This window comes from Vidua chalybeata, chromosome Z (assembly GCF_026979565.1).
Source record: "Vidua chalybeata isolate OUT-0048 chromosome Z, bVidCha1 merged haplotype, whole genome shotgun sequence".
Taxonomy (NCBI): domain Eukaryota; kingdom Metazoa; phylum Chordata; class Aves; order Passeriformes; family Viduidae; genus Vidua; species Vidua chalybeata.
In genome coordinates, this window is record NC_071570.1 from 35,413,380 (window position 1) to 35,439,671 (window position 26,292).

Below are 26,292 nucleotides of genomic sequence, written 5' to 3' on the forward strand. Positions count from 1 at the left end.
ACAGTAATGTTTTGATGACACAGAATCTGCTGCTATCAGTGAAGAAGATCAAAGTCACACTTCTTTAGAGCTTCTAAAAGAAATAATACTTCTTTGAAAAAAAATCCAGAAAAACTACAGAGAAAGATCAAAAAACGGCAGAGGGTTTCATATCATTCTTATACTGTTAAATAATCACAGGTGCACAATGTGGTACAGTCCAACATTCTACCATAAACCTTTATTTGCACAGCACCTGTCATCCCCACTTCCTACTTCTGCTTCTGATAGCCTGTGCTGCCTGAAGTATCTGTGCAGTGTCTTTGTGAAGGAAATTGAGGAAACAGGCTCCCTGAAAACTCACTTTTGTTCTCACCTGTTTCTGTTTCCTATGAATAACATGCCTTGTCAAGACTGGCCATGTGGTTACGGAAATACCTTTGCCAACCCATCTCAAAGTACTAAAGGCAGGCTGGGCTGAGCAGCTGGGAGCCCCCTCTGGGAGCCAGCACTACCAAAGAGCTGCACACAAGTGCTTGGCTCCGGCTGACCCCGAGAGGCACCACCGCAGAGTCTGCAGGCTTAACCTGGAAAGCATCAGCAGCCTCATTAAGGTCTCTAGCACAAGTGCTCCGTTGGCCCTGCGCCAGCCTGCTCAGGCTCCTGACAGATCAAGCTTTATCTACCATGCGAAAGAGAAGCTGGGAACTTCCTCACTCCTATCCCTGTTGGCTCCAGCACCCCAAGCTACAGTCTACCTAAACTCGTGAACCAGTGTTCTCACCCTGACCCAGCTGATAAATGATGCCTGAAAAGGAGAAGTGACTGTGAAAATAATCTTAACTAATGGAAAATTATTAGTACAAGATGTACCTGGAAGACATCAACACCCTTTCAGATATTCTCATTTGAATATAGCAAATTGTGGTAACATGTATACATGTGTTACAGGCAAGAATGTTGCACTGTACCTGGGTAATCCTCAGAGACATGCACTGAATAGGACACACTGTAAAAAAGAAGAAAAAAAAACAACAAAATTAGAAACAACAACATTAACTGCTGGCACAACACTTTTTCCTGCTCCTGTATTATTTTATGCTTATTTATAGCTTCCTGACAGTTTCCAGAACAGAAGGTAACATCTATTTTGATGGCTTTTGAAGTGCTTAGCTGAAAATAAAAGGCGTCATGCCCATTTTGAAAGCTTATTTTGGTAAATTGGCATATCCTCATTTCAGTGTTCTTAAAAGGAATATCAAGGCTGCATTATATTCCCTTTAGAGTAACATTTCACAATATGTGTACTTCTGATTTAAAAAAGGTCACTCTTTGAACATCAGAACTAGAGAACCAGTAAAGCCCAGTTTTTCCTCTATCTGGTTTCTGTATTTGACTCAAGACTCAGCAGGAGGTCTTTCTCATTGTACATTTCTGTTTGGTTCAGCAAAGGCTCTGGGATGTTTTCAGCTCCTTCCTTCCATCAAAACTTTGTATTTTACATAATATCTGTACCTTTTTGTCAAACTATGTTCAAATTAAAATTTGAGAGAGCCACAGTCACACTGAAGAGCAGCTTCACTATGTGGATTCCCTGAATCTGTTTCATCAGAAAACAGTCACTCAAAAGCACCATCCTGATTCTGCAACTCAGTTCACATCTGCTTTCCCTACCTTCCAGTGAGACCTTCATTAAACTCACTGCTGAGAGCAGGACAAATAGGCATGATGGTTTGCTCAGTTATCTGACTATCCACCAAGTCCTTCTGGTTTTAAATTTAGTGTACATCTTAATTTTTGCATTAAAAGCATTCAACTATAAAGCAAACGGAAAGGTTTCTGTTGTATAATTAATATTCTCTCCAATTCTAAATCCTATATATTGTGTCAACTTACACGTTTAAATAATATATGGTGTGGGCTCAGGTCTGCAGTGAGTTAAGCCAAAGCAGGATAGTACAGTCCTCATAAGAAATTTGGCATGTATTACATTTGCTGAAAAATTGTTGAAAATTGGTTCATACAATCTTTCTAAATGACGTTAATATAGCTTCCATATAGACAAGAAACTGAAGCCAGGTATGATTTTTACTGTTTCCCTCTCAAGGGTTTCCGTTAAATGAGTTCCAGTTTCACAATCCAGTGACTGTAAGAGGCAATCAATATGAAAAAGTAGGTCCCTCACACTTGGTTCTGCAAGTCGATCAATTAACACACAGCTCTGTCACCTGTTCTTGCATACCATCTATTCTAGAATATTTTATGTATTTTTTGACTGAGACACAAAGATGCCTGTTTCTTCAACAGCCGCAAATGTTCTCATAAATTGAAGCAGAAGAAGCATTTATTATAGCTGACCATGGATTTTGCCACACAACTGCTGATTAAAATCCCATCACTGTACAAATTCAACATTTTATGACTTTTTTGTTTTAATTATGTTTTAGGCATTTTGAATAGGCAGCATCTGTATCCCCTCATCTTAGAGTATTTTCCCTAAGGATTGGGTTATTTAAATCTGATTCATCTGTCATCATGTCAGATGATGATATCAAATATCACTATTTTAAATAAGGAAATATTCCCAAATAAGGAAGTGTTATATCTCAGTGCAGTCATTTATAGAGAATTTTGCTGTGATGCAAAAAAAATACCCCCAAAGAAGAAGAAAAAAAAAATACCCCCAAAAATTCCCGAGAACTTAACTGCGTGCCTGTTCTTACCAAACCACATCTTCTAGAAATATTTGTAACCATGACTTCTTCCTTCTACTACTGAAAGAGGTACTGAAAGAGCCTTACTCTTTTAGACTGGCTGCTTGCACACTTCTTTGCTGCCTCCAGAATTTCTGGGTATGTGTTTGTTCTAATGTTGAGAACAAGAACAGGAGCTGAAAGGTTTCCCAACTTAATGAGTGCAGATACTCAAAATTCAGCTGGGTAAAGACCTCAGCAACCTAACCTAACTTTCAAGCTGGATTTGATTTCAAAGTTAACTTCTGCTTAGTCAATGTGCACATGTGCAGAAACCTGACAGAACTGAGTTTTCTGTTCCTTTTTCTTCATCATGTGGTTAGCTCTGCCAGCAGCAGCTGTGGTGCTGCCAAATGGAAACTAGTAACCAAACAACATACTGTTTGTCTTGTGAGGTGGAATAAATTAAAAGGTTAATGAAAATGCAAGTTAGAAATAGTCTCAAACCTGACTGTTCAAACTCGGGATCTGATCCAAAGCCCAGTGAATCCAGCAACAGGGAGAATAAATCAACTCCACCTCCCCCAGAAAGAGGTGGTAGTGCTTTGCTTCAGCTTGTCAACTCGTGTTACTTATGTGTGGACCATGGAAGCAAAAAGTGGAAATAAAACTACTGAACAAAACAAAACTTGAATTTTTATCTCAGCTCACCTCTGTGATAGTCACATACGGTCACCCTTTGGCACATTTTTCTGCTCTGAGGATAAACTGCTTCCTACTGCCTGCACACCTGATTTGTCAGAGAACAATATATACCAGGCAAACAAAGGTCTCCCAAGGGTTTCTGTCCTCCAGCCACCCAAGCATTTTCCCACTGACTTTAACAAGATTTAGAGCCAAGCCACAAACACAATACCGTGATGACTTACAGCACCTTAAACAGCACAAACTTCAGTGAAGATGCAGATGTTCAGCACCTCTCAGTGTCAAATCCTCCCAAAGCCAAAGAAAGCGTTTTTTGAAGCAGCTTTCTCATTTAAGAACTCAGAAATGCAACTGGAATTAATTTAGGCCTGGCCCTCACATAGAAGTACAACATGATTATACCAGTGAGGGAAATGATTTTTCCTTCTGGCAATGCAGTTCCTCAGTACACCCTTATTGCAGTTACTAAATATAGCTTACAGCAGTATAATTTATTCCTGTTCCCATAAACACGTTCACCATTGCTCGTTCAGTTATATTGCTTTAGCTACAGGAACAGTTAAACTCTTGGGTGTAAACAAAGTCTCCATGATGGTACTGTTTCTGTTTTACTCAGACCCTCTGCAGAAGGCATTCTGCAATACCTATGTTTCTCAAACCTTAAGCTTAGAACAAGCTTCATACTCAAAATGGCCTAGTAAATTTTTTGTTGTTTAACAAATAGTAAAGTATTAAATAAGAAATTAGTGGGAACTGCTGCGTTTCACATTTTTTAATGTAAACTTCTTATTTCTTGAAATAATATTAACATTGACAGCCTTGGCTTAGTAACAATTTTACTCACAGGGGTCTCACTGCAAGAATTTTCCAATGTGTTTTAACCATATCTATTCCTTCTACAGAAAAATTATTATGCAAGAGTTCATCTCCATTGGAGAACTAATTCATCAACCAGATGGGTATGCACCATGTAATTGCTATTTTATAAATTAATCTTTCCCAACTGAATACAAAATAAGCAGATTCATCTTCATCTGACACTACTACAATTTCTCAAAGCTAGTTAAAAAGGAGTGGAAAGTCTTAACTGATTATACTAGCAGGCAAAATGTTACCCCAAAACTGCATCACCAGGGCAAAGAAAAATACTCATGAAAACAGAAAAAGAGAGCAAAGCAAAAGTTACTGCGCAAAGCACATTCATAAAAAGGAAACCAACCAGCTTCACCTCCCTTTATCCATCTGTAAGATTGCTTCCCAAGCCTTGAACTGCAGTTTTACCCATCTTGATACAAATCCCAGAATCAGATATACATCCTAAAGCCACAACAGTAATGCTGTATCTGGGATGTAGCTTCCCATCAGTTTCAGGTTATCTCAGCTCAATGCCATTCATTGTTTCTCTCTAAGAAAGAAATCCTTTAAGCTGAACTTCCAGCTTTTTTGCACAGTAGAAACAGTGTGAAGCATCTGGTGCAAGTCTAAGATTTATTGCTTTGGAATAGTTATGACAATTCAACCAGCTCTGTCCCATGGCAACAACTGACTTACTGCCTTATTAAGTGTGGAAATTGTGATCTAATTTCTATTCTAGTTTTAGTCATCTCTATTAGAGCCAGAGCTCTATGTCCTAATGATGTTTCTTGCAAACTTGATGAAGAAAGAAAACAAGATTTTTTTTTTGTCATGTGGAATCTGATGGTAATGTCAATCTATAACAAAATACAAAAGAAAGAGTAAATAGGACTTAACCATAATACATCTGAAGCTACAGAATTCATAAGAGATTTTGTTTACGATATGCCAAAATCTCAGATCTAGCTCATCAATTATTTAATGCAATCAGCACTACATCTTATACCTTAAGAAGGACACTAAAGCTCAGCAAAGCAAGCTATGGATAAACTTGAAATATGAAATGTTACTGAGGTATTGATTATATGCCTGGGTCAGCTTTTGAACAAGTTGGTGAGATGAAAAAAATATTACTGAAACTTTGATATAAAAAAAAAAAAAAGAAAAAGTATGCTGGTAACAACTCTGGGCCAAAGGACCTCTTTAATGATCTACATAATATTTCTGAAAGTACAACATGATCTAGACATAATGCTTTTACTCTTTTCTACTTGAAACAGTAGAAAGGAATAAGATCCAGCTGAAAAGATGCAGCTGGAATTGTATTCTTTCACCATTTGCTAGCTATAAACTCACAACATTCATACATTTTCAATATATCTGCATACAAATGCCACAGCAGATCAACATTTCATGAATGTTCAATAATTATACAGTAAATACTTCCATCTTCAAGTTTTTGTTTTCTTATCTTTGAAAATGCTTACAAATTCTTCAGTGGATTCCTATTACTGCCACAGTCTTTAGTCTCCTTTTCTACTTCAATAAGACCAACATTTAATCCTGAAACCAGATCATTCATATTGCTTTACTTCTGACCAGCCTTCTTCCTCAAACAAAACAAAATTAGTTCCAAAAAGCTTTTCACCATAAACACAAGCTACTCTCAACACTCTCTATTCTGAGATACACTTTGAAACCTTATAACCTGACAATAAATCACATCACAAAGACAGGGTAGAAATTATGATTTTCAGAAGACATACAGTGGGATTGCACCCAAACAAAACTTTCAGATTGCATTTCTGAAATAGATGACCCTTGAAGAAGTGCCTTGAGAATAGGTAGAAGATGAAGGCATTTAGGTATTGACCAGGTGAAAAACTAGGTACAGTATTTACACAAAAAACTGGATTAGTTATCAGAAAAAAAGCCCAACAATTTTTTTTCTTTTTGTAAATGACCTCAGGTGAATTAGACTATGTGAAGAGAAGTACAATTCAAAACTAATATTTAAACACACTGCAAAAGACTCCAGTATCAAGTCTTTCTTCCAATTTGTATGTAGATTACATGCATGCAAATAAAAGCAGAAGAGACTTAGAAGCCAGAAGCAGCAATTTTCTATGGCAAAAAGGGATCTCCTGTTTAATGGACACTACCAAAAGACAAGCCTTATAAAGTCACAACCATTTCATTTTATGTTGAAAACAGAACAAACAAAATAACTTTAAGGACAACAAAATAAATAAGCAAAAGATACTACTGTGTTATGTACAGCTATGACAAAGAAACTTAATAAAAACTCTTTATTTGGTGTTCAACTGCCACAAGTATGAGTGAATGATAAATGTTAGGTTTTTCAATAGATTATGAAAAAGTAAATTAGCAAGATACTCCATCACTTGGTATATATGACTGCTGTGCTGAGAAACACTTCATTACACTTAGTGGAGCTCTTAAAAAACCAAAAAATAATCTTGATTTCCACTCTGGAGCTTTTGAAAGATTGTATCCCACTTAGCACACATCAGCTGAGGAAGTGGTCCACTGAACCTCATATTCAGAAACATACACAGAACCATGGCAGCATTCTGCATTTTCTTACCTAGCAGATTTTGTAAACAACTCTTGCTGGTATTCACTTTTGTCTTCTGCAAAAAAAAAACCTGACATTTTTAGAATATATTTTTAAATGTACATTTAAAATTATATAGCACAAATTTTGTTCTGCTTCTTCACTAAAAGGGTGATTAGGCATTGGAACAGACTTCCCAGGCAAGTGGTGGAATCATCATCCCTGGAAGTATTCAAAAGGTGCATGGGTGTGGCACTTGGGAATATATTTTAGTGGTGAACATGGTGGTAATATGTTAAGAGTTGAGCTTGATGATCTTAGAGGCCTTTTCAAACCTCAGCTATGCTATTATTCTGTTACATATCACAGAATCGTAGCATGGGTCAGATTAGAGGGGTCCACAGTGGGTCATCTGGTCCAACCTCCCTGGCCAAGCAGGATCACCCCAAAGTACATGGCATTGTGTCCAAATAGTCCTTGAATATTTCCTTTATAGGAGACTACACAGCCTCTCTGAGCAACCTGTTCCAATGCCTGCTCACCTGCACAGAAAAGAAGATCTTCCCTATGTTCAGGTGGAACTTCCTGTGCATCAGTTCCTGCCCATTGCCTCTTGTCCTGTTGCTTGGCACCACCGAGCAGAGCCCGGTCCCTGCTCTGGCCCCTCCCTGCAGACACTGACAGACATTGATGAGGTCCTCTCTCAGTTGTCTCTTCTTAAGGCTGAACAGGCTCAGCTTCCTCAGCCTGTCCTCATACGAGAAATGCTCCAGTCCCCTGATCATCTTTGTCATCTTCCACTGACCTGCTCCAGGAGTTCCACGTCTCTCTTGTCCTGGAAAGCACAGTTCTCCACATGTACTCACCAGGGCTCAGTAGAAGGGCAGAATCACCTCCCTGAGCTGCTAACAGTGTTCTTTCTAATGCACCCTAGGTTACCATTGTCATTCTTGGCTACAAGGACACACTGCTGGCTCATGGACACCAGGACGCACAGGTCCTTCTCTGCTGGAGACCAGGCTGACCAGCAAGTCAGCCCTGAGCCTGTGCTGACGCCTGGGGTTATTCTTCCCCCAGGTGCAGGACCCTACATTTGTCTCCATTGAATTCAGATTGTTTTTCTCTGCCCATCTCTCCAGCCTGCCAAGGTCCCTCTGAAGGGCTGCAGAGCTCTCTGGGGTATTGGCCACTCCTCCCAGCTTTGTGTCATCAGCGAATCTACTGACGAGGCATCTGTCCTTCCTCCAAGCCATTACTCAAAAGTTAAACAATACTGGACCTTGTACTGACCCCTGGAGTAGAGCACTAGTGACAAGACCCTGTGCCACTGATTACAACCCTCTGGGATCAGCTGTTCAGCCACTTCTCAATCAGCCTCGCTGCTCTCTCATCCAGTCCACACTTCTGAGCTTGACATGAGGGTATTGTGAGAGACAGTGACCAAAGCCTTGCTAAAGTTGAGGGAAACAGTAAAAAAAACTTAGTGAATCCATGAATACTATTAAGCAGTACAAATCAGTATAAGCTGCACTCCTTTCACTCACGATACCATTACAATACAATCTCAGTAATGTGACAAAACCATAAACAGAACTAAGTAAAAATATTTTAGTTGCGTAAAACACTAAACACAAAGTGACATGTATCTCCAAACACACTGACAGACAAACAGTGTTAGAGTCATGACAGTTAGAAATATACAAGAGAGCCTATCTCATAACATACTTCTGGAAAGAAAAATTTGCATAAGGACTTTTAAAATATAAATAATTATACAGGCTTTTGGTCTTTCACATGGGGAAATAACTACCAAACCAGAGGACTTCCACCATTTTTGAAAACAGTGATTTCAAAAACTGATGTCATTCAATAGACTAATGATTAGCGAAAAACAACTTTATAATATTCTGTGAGAAAGCATCAGAAACCACAAATAAGGCAAAAATTAAAAGGAGTTGGGCTTGGGTTTTCATGCATATATTTTTACCGCTATGGAAAAAGTGACTGTCAGTCAAGCACAGCAAGAATAGTATCACAATATTAAAGATTGTTTTATTTTCTTTTACAGAATTTAGAACTTGAACTAAATCCCACTGAAGTCCAAGGGAGACTTTAGTCCATGTCAAAGAAGACTACAGGCAAGTTGCAGAGAAAATAAAAGACTTCTGGTCCCCTACCACACTTCTGTTATTTTCTAGAAACAAGTACTTCCTTGCTTTGCTAAAAATTTCAGTATGTATTCCAAAGGGTGCAAATCTTTTTGAGCACTTTTTTCCTTTTTTTTTCCCCTTAATATTTGCATCTTGATACACAACTGGACTGCCAACTATTTCACATCCATACCATTTTCTAGATTCTTTATTAAAGCAATATCAATAAGATTTCTACATTGGACTTCTGGAGGGCAGACTTATTCAGAGAGTTCCTTGGGAAACAGCCCTTGAAAACAAAGGAGTCCAGGAGAGATGGTTGTGCTTCGAAGCAGAAGTCTTGAGGGCACAAGAACAGACTGTCCCTGTGTGCCGAAAGACAAGTTGACGAGGCAAACATCCAGTCTGGATGAGCAATGAGGTTTTGAAGGAACTTAGAAATAAAAGAAAAAGATGTATCATCTTTTTAAGGAGGGACTGATTTCTCAGGAAGTATTTAAGGGAGCTGCTAGAAAAAAAATCAGGAGGCCAAAGCTCAGTTTGAACTTAACTTGGCAATTTCTGTTAAAATTTCTGTTAAAAATAATAAAAAAAGTTTTTACAAATATATAAATGGTAAAAGGAAGGGTATAACCAACCTCGGTTCCCTATTGGATGAGGCAGGCAACCTAGTAACTAAAGATGAGGAAAAGGCAGAAATGTTTAATGCCTTCTTTGCCTCAGTCTTTATTGGTAAGACAGCTTGTCCTCAAGACAACTGTCCTCAGGGGTTGGTAGGTGGTGCCAGGGATCAGAATGGTCCTCTTGTTATCCAAGAGGAGGCAGTCAGAGAACTGCTGGGACACTTGGATATTTATAAATCAATGGGACCAGATGGGATCCACCCCAGGGTGATGAGGGAGCTGGCAGATGAGCTTGCGAAGCCGCTCTCCATCATTTATCAGGAGTCATGGCTCGCTGGTGAGGTTCCAGATGATTGGAAACTGGCCAATGTGACACCCGTTTACAAAAAAGGTAGGAAGGAGGATCCTGGTAATTAGAGGCCAGTTAGCCTGACCTCAGTACCAGGTAAGAGAATGGAACAGTTCATACTGAGTGCTATCACACAGCACTTACAAGATGGCCAGGGTATCAGACCCAGTCAACATGGGTTTACAAAGGGTAGGTCATGTCTGACCAACCTGGTCTCCTTCTATGACCAGGTGACCCCCCTGGTGGATGCAGGAAAGACTGTGGATGTTGTCTATTTGAACTTCAGCAAGGCCTTTGACACTGTCTCCCACAGCATACTCCTGGAAAAGCTGGCAGCCCATGGCTTGGACAGGAGCACTCTTTGCTGGGTTCAGAACTGGCTGGATGGCCGGGCCCAGAGAGTGATGGTGAACGGTGCTGTATCCAGCTGGGGCCAGTCACCAGGGGTGTCCCTCAGGGGTCTGTACTGGGACCAGTTCTATTTAATATTTTTATAGACAACATGGATGAGGCATTGAGTCCTTCATTAGTAAATTTGCAGATGACACTAAGCTGGGAGCTTGTGTTGATCTATTGGAAGGGAGGAGGGCTCTGCAGAGAGACTTAGATCGGTTGGATGGATGGGCAGAGTCCAACAGCATGAAGTTTAATAAGTCTAAGTGCCGAGTTCTACATTTTGGCCACAAAAATCCCCTACAGTGTTACAGGCTGGGGACAGTGTGGCTGGACAGTGTTCAGGCAGAAAGGGACCTGGGGGTGCTGGTCAACAGCCGGTTGAATATGAGCCAGCAGTGTGCCTTGGTGGCCAAGAAGGCCAATGGCATCCTGGCCTGCGTTAGGAACTGTGTGACCAGCAGGAGTAGGGAGGTCATTCTTCCCCTGTACTCAGCGCTGGTAAGACCACATCTTGAGTGCTGTGTCCAGTTCTGGCCCCTCAGTTTAGGAAGGACATTGAGACATTTGAGCGTGTCCAGAGGAGGGCAACGAGGCTGATGAGGGAACACAAGCCCTATGAGGAACGTTTGAAGGAGTTGGGGTTGTTTAGCCTGGAGAAGAGGAGGCTCAGAGGTGACCTTATTGCTCTCTACAACTTCCTGAAGGGAGGCTGTAGACAGGTGGGGATTAGTCTCTTCCATCGGGCAGCCACTGACAGAACAAGGGGACACAGTCTCAAGCTACATCAGGGAAGGTATAGGTTGGATATTAGGAAGAAATTTTTCACTGAAAGAATAATAAAGTACTGGAATTGTCTTCCCAGGGAGGTGGTGGAGCCACCATCTCTGGATGTGTTTAAAAAAAGACTGGACATGGCACTTGGTGCTATAGTCTAGTCGAGGTGTTAAAGCATAGGTTGGACTAGATGATCTTAGAGGTCTCTTCCAACCTCATTATTCTGTGATTCTGTGATTTTGTGATTCTGTGATTCATGGATTTCTAAACACCTTTTGAAGTACCCTTTAAAATGTTTTGAATGTACATGTCTGCATCTCAGCAAATTTTTTTTTACAGATATTCAGGCCACTTTAGATCTCCTGAAACACCTTAGTTCAATGAGTTTCTGCATTCCTTGTGATCTGACAACTGATGACCCAGCATTAGTCACAGCTATTTTTTTGCTGCTAGATACAGACAGATGCCTATAAAGAATTGAAATTTGTGCACAAGCCCCTTTCACCATACATCGCATCTTCCCATGATGCACCTGCAATTATACAGAAAAGAATAACAAGTGATTCTGAGTAATCTTTTCTCTGGATGATGGAGAATGTGCATGTGTGGTGACATATGAAAAGTCACAGGCACATCTATTAAGGACAGATCAGAACTACTCCAAACAGAGATGAGCAGTGTCAGTGCATCAAAAATGGCACTGCCTTAGTTTCTTGACATTATCTGGGGGTACAGAGGCACTGAGTCAAAATTATTATAGTTTGCATTTGTCACTAAGAATAATTGAACTACTGGTCCTCTCATGGACCTGAATTGCACCTGAATCAAAAGGGGAATGTTACTTATAAAGCCTTGCTGGATTTAGCATGTCATTCAAATAAAGGGGAGACAGAAAACTGCATCTCAAACATTTCCCTTTAGCAAAGTTTCCAATGAAAAATGCACAAAAGCTTTTAGTAACTACATCAAAGTCTACAGGATTGATCATTACTTTAGCAAACATGAGGGCACTTCCGAAAGTAAAATTAGCAAATCAGGAACACTTGGGAGGGGGGAAGAAATATATGTGCTGTGTGTCACTCTGGAAAGAGTTACATTCAAGTATGTCTACATGTACAAAACCAGGTTCCCCACAATCAGACTGCACCAGAATCTGACCATTTCACTGAAAACTACTAAAGCCTCCTGTTTGTCAAGTTGCCCTGTTTGACCAGGTGCAGCTCCTTCCTCTCAACATGGATACATTTTATATTTCTGGTCTGTTCTCTCTGCTGATCCTGTGGGTTTGAATTCTCCCTGCATACTCCCCATGAGCTCTTCATCCAATTTCAGTCTTTCCCAGGAACAGAGCATTAAAAAAACCTCAGAACAGTAAACTCTTGGCCCAGCTCATCAGCAGCCAGAGCAGTACATAGTATCATGTGCCTTTGGCCACCTTATTTACATGACGGGGTCCATTTTCTTCCACCATGTGCTTTCTAGAGGTTGATTTTGGTTTAATTTGGGTTTTTGGGGGGGGTTCAGTTTGGGTTTTGTTTTTTTTTTTTTTTGTTTTTTTTTTTTTTTTTTGTTTTTTTTTTTTTTTTTTTTTTTTTTTTGCTGCTGTTCATGGATTTGTGGGTGGTTTTTTTTGTGGGTAGTTTTAGAGAAGAAAGATTTTCCTCTTTTCTGCTTCCACCTTTTAATTTTGGAGCACTGCTGTTAGAAGATACTGTGATATGCTCTTTTTGAAGCCATTTAAGAGTTATTTTAAAGCCATGAGGGTTTAATCCACATTGTTCCTACTAGAAGGCTGTTTTGAGCCTCCTATGGTTCTAATTCAAGTAATCAGATTTTCAATTCAGATCAGTTGAAGAGTAACACCTTGTCCAGCCCCTGTACAAATACTTTGTGTTGTAATTTTTCAAAACTAAAATAAAAGGACACAAAAAGAACCACAAACACAAAGCCGAGACACAAGATAAACTACAAACTGAACAGTTACAGCTATCCAAGAAGAGAGAAGCTTGACATAAGAAATTTTACCTGATAATTTTGTAATTTCAGCATCTTAGCAGTAAGGAAAACCAAAAATTAAGCCTATATAAATCCCTGGAGATATTCACTGTTTAACTTCATTATATCCCTAACAAGTAGAAGGACTTCTTCCCTTTGCATGCAGTGCTCAGAAAAGGAGGAAAGTCTTAGGCATTGTTCTTTGAACACTCTAACATTCATTAATTTGTTGGTATTTTACTCATTTATCTAATGAGGTGTGCAATAGGCACTGCTGTGCAGGGGAAAAGTAACAAATTTAAGTACTCTTTCTCATCCATTCTTTGATATATCTCACAGAACTGAAGCTTTTCTCCCTCCCCCTAAAGTCCCCCCTGAATACTTCTTGGTACAGCTGAAATACTGTATCTATAAACTAAAATTATTCTATTTTCCATACTTTCAGGTTCCATTATCATTAGTACAAATTAAATATATAACTTCCAAATATATTACTTGAATGTCAAACTATTGCTTCTAAAACTATTCTAAACCAAAAGTGCACACATTCAACATGACAAAATCCCACAGAGCAAGATTTTTAATACATGCTACCTGTGGAATTTTCCACAGCAGTTCATTTATGCCAATATAATCCATTCACATAATTCAGGACCACTGGCATACCTACAGCCAGTTATTTATCTATTGCTTACAGGTACACAGAGTCCCATCTTCTAATCATTAAGGTGAAGTCCAGCATCTCTGAAAATTACTAGATTGTGGTACAGCACTGACCCATATCCTGCACACATTTAAATCTAAGGCAACAGCTGCTGTTCCTGCACACAGATGCCAGGACTGCTTGCAAACCTGAAGGGTTGGCTCATCCTCCTGTCCCATTACACTAACATGGTCAAAACTGTTATGTTTTCTTTGGTTAGAGACACATGAGGACGTTCAACATGGCTGGGGCAGTGCCAGTGGGGCTTGTCTCCTCTGCCCAAAAGACCCAAGAACTACAGGGATGAAAGGTTCAACATGAAAAGCAGAGTAGGTAATTCCTCACACTTGAAGCCTCACTGGGATACCCATCTCTGCCACTACACCATGGTCATGGAAGAGCACATACACACAAACAGCAAATAAAATGACAATTCTGTATAAGATGACAAGAAAGCAATTTTTTTATTATTCCTTTCTTTTCAGGTATGAGAGTTTCAGTCTGAGGGCACAGATACACTTCTAACACAATATTCAGTCCTGGTGTCCTTAAAATTAGAAAGATGTCAGTAAAATGAGGGGAATACAGCAATCATCAAGAAACAATCAGAAATCTGGAAGAATGGCCAGTGATCAAAAATAGTTATGTGGGTCCAGACAGGCAGGTGTAAAGAGTATGGCAAATCAATTAGCAAGCTGTCGTGGTTTGACATGGAAGTGAATTTTTCCAGGAAGTTAGGTCAAACCAATCAGTGGTCAGGTTTGGATATTGGCACCTGGAGTGACCACTGAAAGTATGGACACGCCTCTGAGAACACAGGGGGTTAAAAGCAAGAACTCCCAGGAGAACTGTCTCTTTTGGTTCCGGTCGTCAGAGAGTGCAGACTCCCCCCCTGCCCAGCCTTAGGCTGGGTGGGGGAGGGGAAGCCACGCGGCCTTGTCCAGGTAGGCCGAGGGGCTGAGGGTCTGGAACCGAGCCAGCTCCTGTGGACGGAAGGGTGGAGAGAAGTGGAGATGCCTTTGCCCCCCCCCCCCTCCCCCCAAAGAGGGAAAGAGACAGAGAGCCTGGCGGCACCTGGAAATTTGCCGGCAGAGGAGAAGGAGAAAGGGGGGGGGATGTCCAGCGTGGGAGACGCAACACCGGACTGAGATATCAGCCGTCCAGGGAGTCTGAACGTTTAACCCTTTCCAGGACATGAGGGCTTTTTAAAAGTATTACCCCTCCTTGATTTGTAGTGGAAGAGAGATAGTCCGGGACCTGAGATGTTAGAAGAAGAAATATTTAGGTGGGAGGAGATGATGAAGTAGCTTTTGGCTGGACTTCACTTGTTAGCCATGGACTGAACCAAAATCTCCTGCAATAGAGACAGCATTTTAGGGGGATGCAGTGGTGACCCAAGGAGACCTGCTTCAGCTTCAAACAGCACAAGAATGGCAAGAAACGAAGAAAGCTGAAGAGGGAATGGTGATACCCTCTGTCTTCAGGAAGAAGATGAGTCCTGTTTTTGGACCCCTCGGCCCCAGGGGAAAATGGGGGGGACTGTAGTCCCAGGATGAGAAACTGAACTGTTATATCTTTAGGTCTGTGGCAAAGCATCCTTAAAGGAGCCCTATGAGCAGTCTGTCCATGCACAGTGGTGAGAGCACTGTGACATGGAATAGAGAGTGTCACACTGGCAGATTTTTTTCCGGGCGGTTGCCATGTGTGACAGGGAAACACAGGGTGGCAGCTGTGTTTCCTGGGGGGTCTGTGGTGCAAGAGAGACTTCTCTCCCCCTTGATAGTTTGAGTATGGATTACCTAAATGGTGGTAATTTGATCAGGAATCCCGGGTGATGTTTCATGACTGAGTGTTTTTGGAAACTGGGAGGAGGAGGGGTGTTTTAAAAGGTCTTCATCCTAGATTTAGTTTATGTGTTTTCTGTATTAGTAGTAGTTTAATAAAGTTTTTTTTTCCTTTGTTATTAAGCTTGGGCCTGCTCTGCTCTGTTCCTGATAACATCTCACAGCATTTATTTAGGGAAGGTGCATTTTCATGGGGACGCTGGCATTGCGCCAGTGTCCAACCATGACACAAGCATAGTGGGAAATGTGATGAACATGTTCTGCAGACTGCCAGCATGAAGATGGGTGTAACTCTTACACAATGGCCCAGGGAAAAATGGCAAGCCATATCCAGTGTGAAATTAGAGGAAAAGGTATAACTTGACTGAGTATCAGAAATTAAGAACACCATTAAACTTTGAGTTAGTCTTCCAGGGAATGGGTAGAGGGCTAATCACATAATCATTTAAAGCCAGGATGGAGAAGGAGTTTAAGTAAAATTAATGGAAAAAAACTTTGCATTGGCAAGGTTACTAACAACTGTGTTTCCTATTGCTAATTTCCATGAGTAAAATGTTAATGAGCAAAACGTTACCTCCCTTTCTCACTAGTAGCTCAGAGAGCAAAGTTGTAGGTTGAATATGACATTGACAACTCTCAATGTGACTCAGGGAAAAAATTCAAAGCATAACCCAGTAGTATATTTCAATAGGGTGCAGAATAACAGCAGCAGGGAATTTCAGTTCAAGAGCTTTTTATACATTTGAAGGAGCAGCATTGGTGAGGATCTGAAACAGTTCTTCCAACTTCTCACAAATTTTCGCTAATCCTGAATATCACACAATCTGTTTCTTCTTCCTGACAGAAAGCAATAGGAAGCATGCTGAACTTTTTTTTTTTTTTTTTATTTAGCTACATTTAGTAGCAGCTCATCTAAAAAAGAACAAATTTAAATATATGGGCTGTTCTTGAGCCAAAGAATCATCAAGATGCGTGACTGTTCATCGAATATAAATTTTATACTATACCCAAACACACCATATTTGAATATTGCCTGGCAGACGTTCCTACAGAAAATGCTAAGCGAAGTATAGAACAAAAAACAACTGATAACACTGGTACCCTACCCCAACATGTAGTTAAGAATTTAAATACATTTTAATTTGTAAAGATAAAATAAAAAAAAAAAAACTCTACCAGTCTTAATTAGATCCCTGCCTTCTCAAAAAACTAATTACATGTCAGATGAAGCACTGGTTTAAGAAGTCCCTGTATTCTTGCAAAGGCAGAGATAATTCTATTCCCAGCTGTGTCCTGTTATATGCCTCCCAGCAAGAAAAAATGAACACTTTCTCAAAAAGTGATCTGTAACTACAAAGCCTTATAGTCATTGATTTACCTTTCATGTGTACATCTCCAAGAGAAAGGAGCAGGAACTATCAGCAGTTTTGAAAAAAAGGACTTAGAGTCCAGATTTTAAAAATAATTGGTCAACAATAATTGTGCAGAAAAGGCAGTTAGAAAACTAAACTTCATATTCCCTTGAAATATCCACCATTATAGACAATGCAATGTACTCAGTAAGGTACAAAAATTTCTATTCTGTTGCAGATTTCAGTAGAAATTTAGGTATCTTAAAAGGGATCTGGCTACCTAAGCACCTTTTATGAGGCCAGAATTTAAGTACCTTTGAGAAAATGGCCAAACAGGACTTATGCTAAGGTACTCAAAATTGGTACATGCGTTTTAAAACACACAATGAAATCCTGGTCCCATGAAGCTTCATAGGCAAAACTCCCAGGAAAAAAAGTGAATATTTATCTTTCTTCATGAGCAAATTTGCAATTAAAAATTTTCAAACATGATGTACTCCCTTCATCTCTTCCTTACTCTTTGCTCTGACTGCACTATTTAGCATGTTCACCCACCAAAATTATCACCAAAATATGGAAAGCATCCAGAAGATGAGAAACAACCACGTAAGTTTTGTAATCAGGCATTCTATTATTAAGCATTTCTAGTAAATTTAGAGAATAAAAGCAAACACAGCCAGAAAACGTCAGCCTTCCACTAATGTGGATTAAGACCAGTAAACCTTTCACTAAAACAGAGCTCTTAATCTGAAGATCTCCTCAGAGCCTTTAAAAAGACAGAGTTACGAAGACTTAATGTAAAGAAAAATTAGATGGCTTGAAGAGAACAAAACCAATTAACCAACAGAATGAAAGAAGAAAGGCTCAAACACCGAAGATGGATGCCTCACTGACACCACATACACTTGCAGTGACTTGAAGGACTGCTCAGCTAGCAGTGGCCCCAACTCCACAGAAAGCATCAGTGGAAACAGTAATGCAGCTGCAAGTGCTTGTCATCCTGTTTTTACTGAGGCCATTGTACAGAGGAACCTAAACATAGAGATTAGGAAAATCTGATTCAGACATCTACATCTTAAAATCTGGGTCAGTTTTACGAAGATACAGTGTCATCTCAGGCATGTCAGGGTACACAAAACATACAAACACCCAAATGAAAATAGTTACAAGTAGGAAGAGTGCAAATAACATAGGTATCAGCACATATGAAGACTGTTTTTCAAATCTGAGGCTTGGGGTCCTGACGAAAGAAAATTTGCACAAAAAAACCTTCAGGTAATACTGGCACAAGTATTGTTAATATAGTGTCAAATATACTGGCACCTGTGGGTGGGTACACCACATTTTCATCTCAAAAGAATTCCCCTGGAAAACTTACAAGCAGATATGCATGGGTCACACTGCTCACCTGCTTACAGGACTGTTTATTACAGAGGTACTGGTGATGTGAGTCATACGAGCACCAGATCAATAAACACCCCCATCTCTCTCACAGCCCCCTCGGGGGCTAGAAGGTTAGTGCGGAGGCTGTTCCTTCCAGAACAGAAAACCAGGAACTCAGTTGCGGAGTGATTATAGTTCACTCCATTTTGAAAGGTCACTCACTTTCCATCATCTGATAGCATCATTAAGCCCAAAAGAAGTGGTATAACCATTTGAAACTATTGCCTTCAGTGAAATGGAACAGTAAAGCAGTACGACTTATTTGCGCCAGCAAAATTAAAAGGAAAAATAGCACCTTCTTTCACAACAGGATATGAATAACAGAAGGCCTGGAAAACTTACAAAATTTTACTATTAAACAAAATACTTACGGTAATATATTAAGCCACAGAAACTATTACTGTAGGAGAGGCCATGACGTATTAACTAAAACACATTCGAAAACCTTCATCCTATTTTTAAATTATGCTAGACTGTGTGTGACCTGGCCTCATGAAGATCCAGCCACATCCCGAGGCAGTGTTGCGTTCTCAGCTCCTACTGAGAAGGCTGTGGGAGCATAAGGTTATTTAGCACCTTGCAGGTTAAGATCCTCAGTGCTCAAAGGAAAATTCAAACAAAATTTAGCCTAAATTACTCAATCAGATCAAAAAGCCTTATTTAACAACATTCAATAACAATGGATTTAGTAGTAAATACAAATAAATTTCAAGTTTTACAAAGAAACCCCAAAAACCCAAACTACAACCACCACCACACAAATCCCTGATTATTTCACCCCAAGTTACTCAGATTCAAAACTCCGAGTCAAAGGGAATAGAAATAAACCTTTCCTCCCTTCCTCCCAACTTGTGTAGCTGCTAGACCACCACAGGACATGCCTCCTGTTCTTGTTCTCAGCTGCATTCTCTCTGGGCCTCTGCCCTTGTGGAAACACTACCAAAGGTGTCGGGAAAACATTGATGGGAAAGACACGGCTGCCCTGTGGGATGGTGGGACTGCCATCTCTGGGGGGAGTGTAGGGTACACATGGTGGCATGTGGGAATGTGGTCTGGTTGTAAGCTTCACAGCACTGTGTTGTTGATTAGGCTTGATACTGGAGGTATTTTCCTTGATGGTTCTGTTTTGTAAGTGGGAAACAAATACTCAGCAATGACACCAAATCATGTAAGCTCCACAGATAGTCCGTGATAGATAACAAAAGACCTCTTCTATCACAAGTACACGATAGAAACCATCTTTCCTCACAGCACATTCTCCAATGACACCAAAACTATTGTTATCCACAGGGTTATCAGTCTTTCACATTGACAGTCTCCTGCCAAATGCAGATACTTTCAATCCCAATTGGTGATTTAGTACCTATTTCCCAACAGGTAGGTTGACTGAGTTTTTGCTACAGTTTTTCAAGTCAACAGATGTACAACCAGAATGTTACATCTACCATCTGCCTACTTTATCCAGGTATATCTAACCATGAGTATGTTATGCAACAAAAATCCACATAATACAGACAACAGAGCTTTGCTCCTCTGCACGCTGCAAAACCTGACACTTCCATTTTTGAGAACAGTGAAAACGCTCACATGAAAGAGACTGCATTTTCAATAAAATAAAGACTGAGCTTTATCTTTGGAACACTCCCTATACATTTTTACCAAACGTCCACTAAACATCAGGTCATGACAGCTGATCATGCAACTGCCACTACTTCTCAGGAGTAGGGGATTTTACTCTCCTCACATTTGCTAGTCTGCAAAGAGAACCAGATGTGTAATAACCAGTTTGATTTTTCAAAAGCTTGAAATTTTACTAACATTTCGTCTGTAAATTGCATAAGAGACAATGGGAACAAGAAGTAATTCCACTGGGAGAAGAGGTGTAGCTATACTGCTTGTAAATGGGACAATGCAATCATACAAGACTTTACTGAATATGAGCACACTTCCACAGCCACCATCCCAACATTGCCAAAAGCTCTACAGCAACAGCAAAGCCAATGCAGAGCTCACAGATGTAGCAAAGCTACAGAAATCTGGTAAGCAAAATTGAAAGAAAAAGATCATACAGAGCTAGCTATGTGACTTTAAAGAAAAACAAATCCTTTGCTTTATAGAGTTTCTTCCATTTCTTTTGAAAACATTCTTTGCCATACAGATCACACTGAAATGTGAGAAAGAAAATTGCTCTTGTTAGATATAGTTCACTAATGAACCCAGGCTTTAATGAGAGATTACGGTAATTCAAATTCAATCTCTCAAACAATTTATTGTTCTTCCCCTTCTGTGAATTCACCATGTCATTCTAACCTAATGAACATCAGCATAATCTTTCTAATATCAAAACCACTTGCCTCTGAAAATCATAATTAGAAAGAAATGAAATTACTGGGAAATAACCACATTTCACTTGTTTGATTTGTTTTAAAAATAAAAAGCAGATCCTGCAAGACACTACATCAACTACTGAGTAAGTATAAAATGAAGCTAATTTAATTTGATGAACTCTTTTTACTATATTAGATCAGAAGAGAAACAAAAATGCAGTAATATGTAAATGTGCCTAATAAAGTAGGCAAACATAGGCAACAACTACTCTCACAATGTATTTCCACTGAGCTGTATTTGCTCCCATCAAAGTATTTGTGCAAGCAGAAACTACAGCCTAAACCTAAATCTGAATATGAAAAAAATGGTACAGCTGATTCAGGCAACTGGAGGTCTAGTCATAGAAAGTATTTAACAAGAGTCCATTCTTCTCTTTAGGGTCATGCAATCCCTTCAGTGATCTCAGTGCATCTTATGCCCTCAGGAAAACAGAATTCTAAGGCAAAAGTTGCACCTCTTGTTCAAAATCCACAGACACAAATGAACCTCCTTTCTTAAAGAAAGAACTGACCATGCCATCCTCTGTAACAGAGGGGCAAGGAGTGGGTATGCTTTAACCCTAAGAACATGTGAGACTGAAAAGACATGGAGAGCAATATGAACTGGGAATGCCTAGCAATTACATTTCTAAATAGAGCTCTTCCTAAACCCAATAGGAGCCCTGACATTAATTTCAATAGGGAAAAACTGCTTCCATGTGGTTACAAAGCTTCACAGAGGATCAGGCAAGGGCATGTCTCAGTAAGTGAAAATCCAGGACAAGAAATGCAAGTCAGCTGTCTGCTCTATGATCCATTAAAAGATCCATTAAAAGGTAAAGAAGAAGAAAGCATTAAAAAAATGAGGAAAAGAAATTATAAATTTCTCAAATCACAATTTAAATACACTGACACAAGGGTTCAAGGAGTTCAGTTCTGCCTAGGAAAAAATGAAAGTAAAAGTTATTATTAGACAGATGGAAACAGCCTGATGAGTCAGTACAACTCGGCAGCTGAGGGAAATCTCCAAAGCTTTCACACACCATGGACACCTATGACAAGATCTAGAGCTGGAGCCACCAGTGGCAACATGCAGCTCCCTGGGGGTGTGGAAGCTCTGAACAGACGTATTGGAAATGGGCTCGGGCTGCTGGCAAGCTGAGTGATCATCTCAATTTACAGTGACACCAGTCAGTGAAAGCAGGCCAACAGCCTGGTCTGACCAAGGGAGTCCCAGGGGAGCCACAGCTGAGCCAGGGAGTTACTGGCTCCATGGCTGGGGGTTGACACCCAACATGAGGGGTCAGTGGGAGATGTTTCCTGCAGTATCTTCCAAACTGCAAGGTTACTGGCAGGGCAGGGGACACTTTACGAGGCTTCTGGGAAATGCACTTGGGAACTCCTGAAGTCTTGTAATGGTAAGGACCCAAGGTGGGCAAAGGTGTTCTGGAAGACAACAAAACAGAGCAACAGCGTAATAGCAATAAGCATGTGAAAACAGAGGGACAAGGGAATAAAAGAGGCTGGCCCTGTGTCACCAGAACTGTTGTTTTCTTGCCCTGCACTGGGTAAGCATGAGCAGCAAGCCCCTCATGAGCAGCAAGCCAGCCTAGCTGATGAGCAGGATGGGGGGACAATCATATAGAGATTTAGACATGTATCATGCCTATAGGGAATACATGCCCAACCTCACTGCCAGCTGGACTTAGTGACATCAAGCTGTGTCAGCCTTACCTTTGGCAGGCTACCACAATTGGCAAGTACTGGCAGACACAGTCTTTGTGCTGGATGCACAAATAAGTGTGAACTCCTTATGTGATAACCAGAAAAGAACTATATAGCCACCAAAGCATGGTTAAGGATATCCTAACTGTAATCCTCATAGCTCACAAACTTCCAAAAATCAGTTATCATGGTGAATTAGTCCTGGCTGGAAGCCAGGTGCCCACCAACGCCTCTCCATCTCTCCCCTCCACAAGTACAGATGGGAGAGAAAATGTAACGAGAGATTCACGACATAAGTACAGAGAGAAAGATCACTCACCAAATACCACCATAGGCAAAACAGACTCACATTGGGGAAATTAAGTAAATTCTATTACTTATCAAAATCAGAGCAGGATAATTAAAATAAAATTAAGAACACCTTCCTTCCACCTCTTCCTCCTCCTAGGAGGAGGGATCTACCTCCTCCTCCACAGTGGCAGGGGGAAATGGGAATTACAATCAGTTCATCACACATTGCTCCTGCCACTGCACAGGGATAGGAGTCCTTCCCCTGGTCCAGCATGGGTCCCTCCCATGGGACATAATTGTCCATGAACTTCTTTAACATGACTCCATCCCATGGGCATCAGTTCTCTCGCATGGGGTGCAGTCCTTCAAGGACAGGCTGCTCCAGTGTGGGTCCCCCACAGGTCACAAGTCCTACCAGGAAACCTGCTCCAGTGTGGGCTCTTCTCTCCATGGGTCTGCAGGTCCCTGCCAGGACTCTGCTCCTGCAGAGTTTTCCCATGGGGTCATAGCCTTCTCCTCTCCCAGGCACCCACTTGCTTCACTGCAGGTCTTTTTCACAGGCCGCAGGTGGATGAATACCTGGATTCCTTCATAGGCTGCAGAGGCACAGCTGCCTCACCACAGTCTGTATCACGGGCTGCAGGGGAATCTCAGCTCTGGCACCTGAAGCACCTCCTGCCCCTCCTTCTCCACTGACCTTGGTCTACAGAGTTGTTCCTCTCACATCTTCTTACTCCTCTCTTCTCTGGCTGCAATTACGTCTGTGAAGTAACTTTTTTTTCCCCCTTCTTAAATATCACAGAGGCATTAACACCTTTTCTGATAGGCCCATCTTTGAACAGCAGCACATTAATCTTGTTCTGCTGCCAGCTTCTCACAGAAGTCACTCCTATTAGTCTGCCTGCTACCAAAACCTGGTCATGCAAACCCGATACAGAACAACATAAAAGCTCTCCAGATGTGTGCAAACATCATATGTGTGATAGTAAATACTAACAAAAGTACGAGGCAGTAAAAGGGAAAAACATTAATTCAACAGTAACACTGGCTTGCCAGAAAAACATGTTTTGGGTGATAAATACTAGTTTGGGTGTGAGAAATCCTAGTTTGTGGTTGCAGGTTTGTTGCTTTACATTCCTCTGAGCCACCAGCACCTTTGAAGAGCTTAGAGGAATAAAAGTGTGGTCTAGTGGGAAACAATGAGGATGTGGTCTGCGCTTTGCAGATCAATTTGATTAACTCCTTCACATGGCTCTGAGCCTCAAGTTTCCTCTTCCCCTTCTGCAAAATGCTTTGACAATGACAGATAAAATCCCTGTTTGTTGCACATTATATTGAAGCCTTACACTCCAACATAAGATAGAAATTAAAAGCAGCTTAAACACTCAAATTCTCAGATGGCAAACAGCAGCATGCCCAGACATCCCAGCTGATTATATTCTCAAACCAAGAGGCCACCTCATGATTTAGTTGCTGCTAACTTTTCATTGTGACAGGAGACTTCTAAAAAACTTATTGAAAGCTGGAATATGTCAGTCTACATCTCTAAAAATAACAGATGTCCCTGGCCATATCTGACAGAGCTGAGGCCAAACTGGCAAGCAGGCCAGGCCTTGTCCTGACAGACCCATCATGCCACTGCCAATGGGCTGGGGCAGCACTTGCACGGGGGCCTGGGACCATCAGTCTCTGCTGAGGATCTACCCCAGTTTTGTCAAAGCAGACTCATACACCAGAAACTTGGCACATGTCACACAGCTGCCACAGTGGGAGCCACACCTGAACTGTAATTCCTGGGGAGTTTGTGTTGGTTGCTTCTTGCTGTGACTTTGCAGTGGTTCCAAAATAAATAAAATCTGTGCAAGTAGGATCAGATCTCTTGCCTAGTAGATCAATTGACACACAGTTCGCCTGAAGATCAACATTTCTCTAATGTCTGTTGAAAAGCAAAAATACCTCTTCTTGATGACTCATTTTCCACACTGAGAAACGTCTGTGGGTGGGAGAAAAGAAATGAAGCAATTCTATTTTTTTCCTCCTGTCACTATTGTAGCACCTCTCAACTCGAGCATGAAATATAATTGAAGCACTTGCAAGATGTTTCCAGCAAGTGAATTGTGCTGTTTTGTTACCTCTTTGTCATAATTTTTATCCAGAATCATATTATATTAAAACCATTTCAGCTCTGTTGCGCTCACCCTCAGAATATGACCTTCCAAGCAAAGAGGCAGAAGTGGGGCTTTTCACTGAATAACCCAAACAAATGTATGGTATTTGCAAAAAACTCTTTGCTGTTAGTATTGTGAGTCCAGTCATGCCTTAGTTAAGTTAGGATGTGAGCCCCTGTGAATTAAATGAGAATATATTTATCCCACAGGATTAGACTAAACAGCATCCTCTCAGAGTAAAGAGTGACTCAGAAAACCTCTCTAACATTGCTGGACTCTGAAACTCTACAGAGCTCAGCAAAGGCTTTCTCCTGCCCTAGTTCCCCCATGACACTGTGCTTTGCTTAGAGTGGAGATGAAAGATTATCCCTTTTGTTCTAGATGGGGAAAGGCGTGGGATACTGTCACCTCATATCAGGACAAGTAGGTGATCCCTCTTAGGGAAGGAACAATTTTCACACAGTGAGAGCCAGGCAGAAAACAGCCCACAGCTGCTGAACCAGTGTGCCCAAAACAGAAACAGCAGGAAGTGTGGGAAGATTAATCATAAAGGAGATTTCCTTGCCTCCTCCTCCTTCCCTTGAGCAAGCTGACTCATGGTTTCTCAGCAGCACAGGCTTAGAGTCTTTCCCAGCAATGGCAAAGCATTCTGCAGTGACTGTAATGGAATTCTAGTGAGTTGTAAGGGGTGACAGAAAAACAAAGGCTTTTTGAAAGGCTGGGGTGCAGAAGAAGCTTGTTTCAAGGTGGATCAGAAAACTCATCAGATGGTAAGAGGGACTGGGCACTGCTTGCTCTCCAGTACCCCAGTATGCAGTATTCTTGCAGCAGAACCTGGAGAGCCATGCTGCATCTTACACTCTGAGCATCTCTTCTGCCATCACCCCGGGTGATGCCTCCCTGCTGCCACAGATGGGAGAGGACAAGGCTAGACAAGGGGCAGGCCAGTACACTTTGCTCTTTGCACTGTGGAGGGAGCAAGCATCAAAAATTAATACTTCTGGGTGTGGAAAGAGGCAAAGTTTCTCTCTCCATAAAGCAGGCTATCCAAATTCAGATTATCCCATTGGGTCCTACACTGTGTAAGTAAACATAAATCAAGATCTGCCTTATTCTTAGTTTAAGAGGGAAGCCATATATGCTCATTTTCAATGAAATAAGAAGATATATTAATTTAACTGAAGTACTTCTTGTTACTTTGAGACAATTTTCTCTAGTGCTTTGCTGTGTTGCAAAGTCACTACTTTATAAGGCTGTCTGTGACAATGCAGGAATTCCTTCCCATGTTGTCTCTTTACTTACT

The 26,292-nt window shown here is 40.9% G+C and overlaps 1 protein-coding gene across 2 annotated transcripts in view; it reads right to left on the reverse strand.

Moving 5' to 3' along the window:
- The window catches only part of PARP8 (poly(ADP-ribose) polymerase family member 8), a 118,288-nt gene that overhangs the window by 59,687 nt on the left and 32,309 nt on the right, over positions 1-26,292 (reverse strand). For both annotated transcript variants that reach the window (XM_053931791.1, XM_053931790.1), the window contains exon 3: positions 951-988. In XM_053931791.1, the coding sequence (XP_053787766.1) occupies positions 951-988 (38 nt within the window). The remainder of the gene's footprint in view (positions 1-950; positions 989-26,292) is intronic.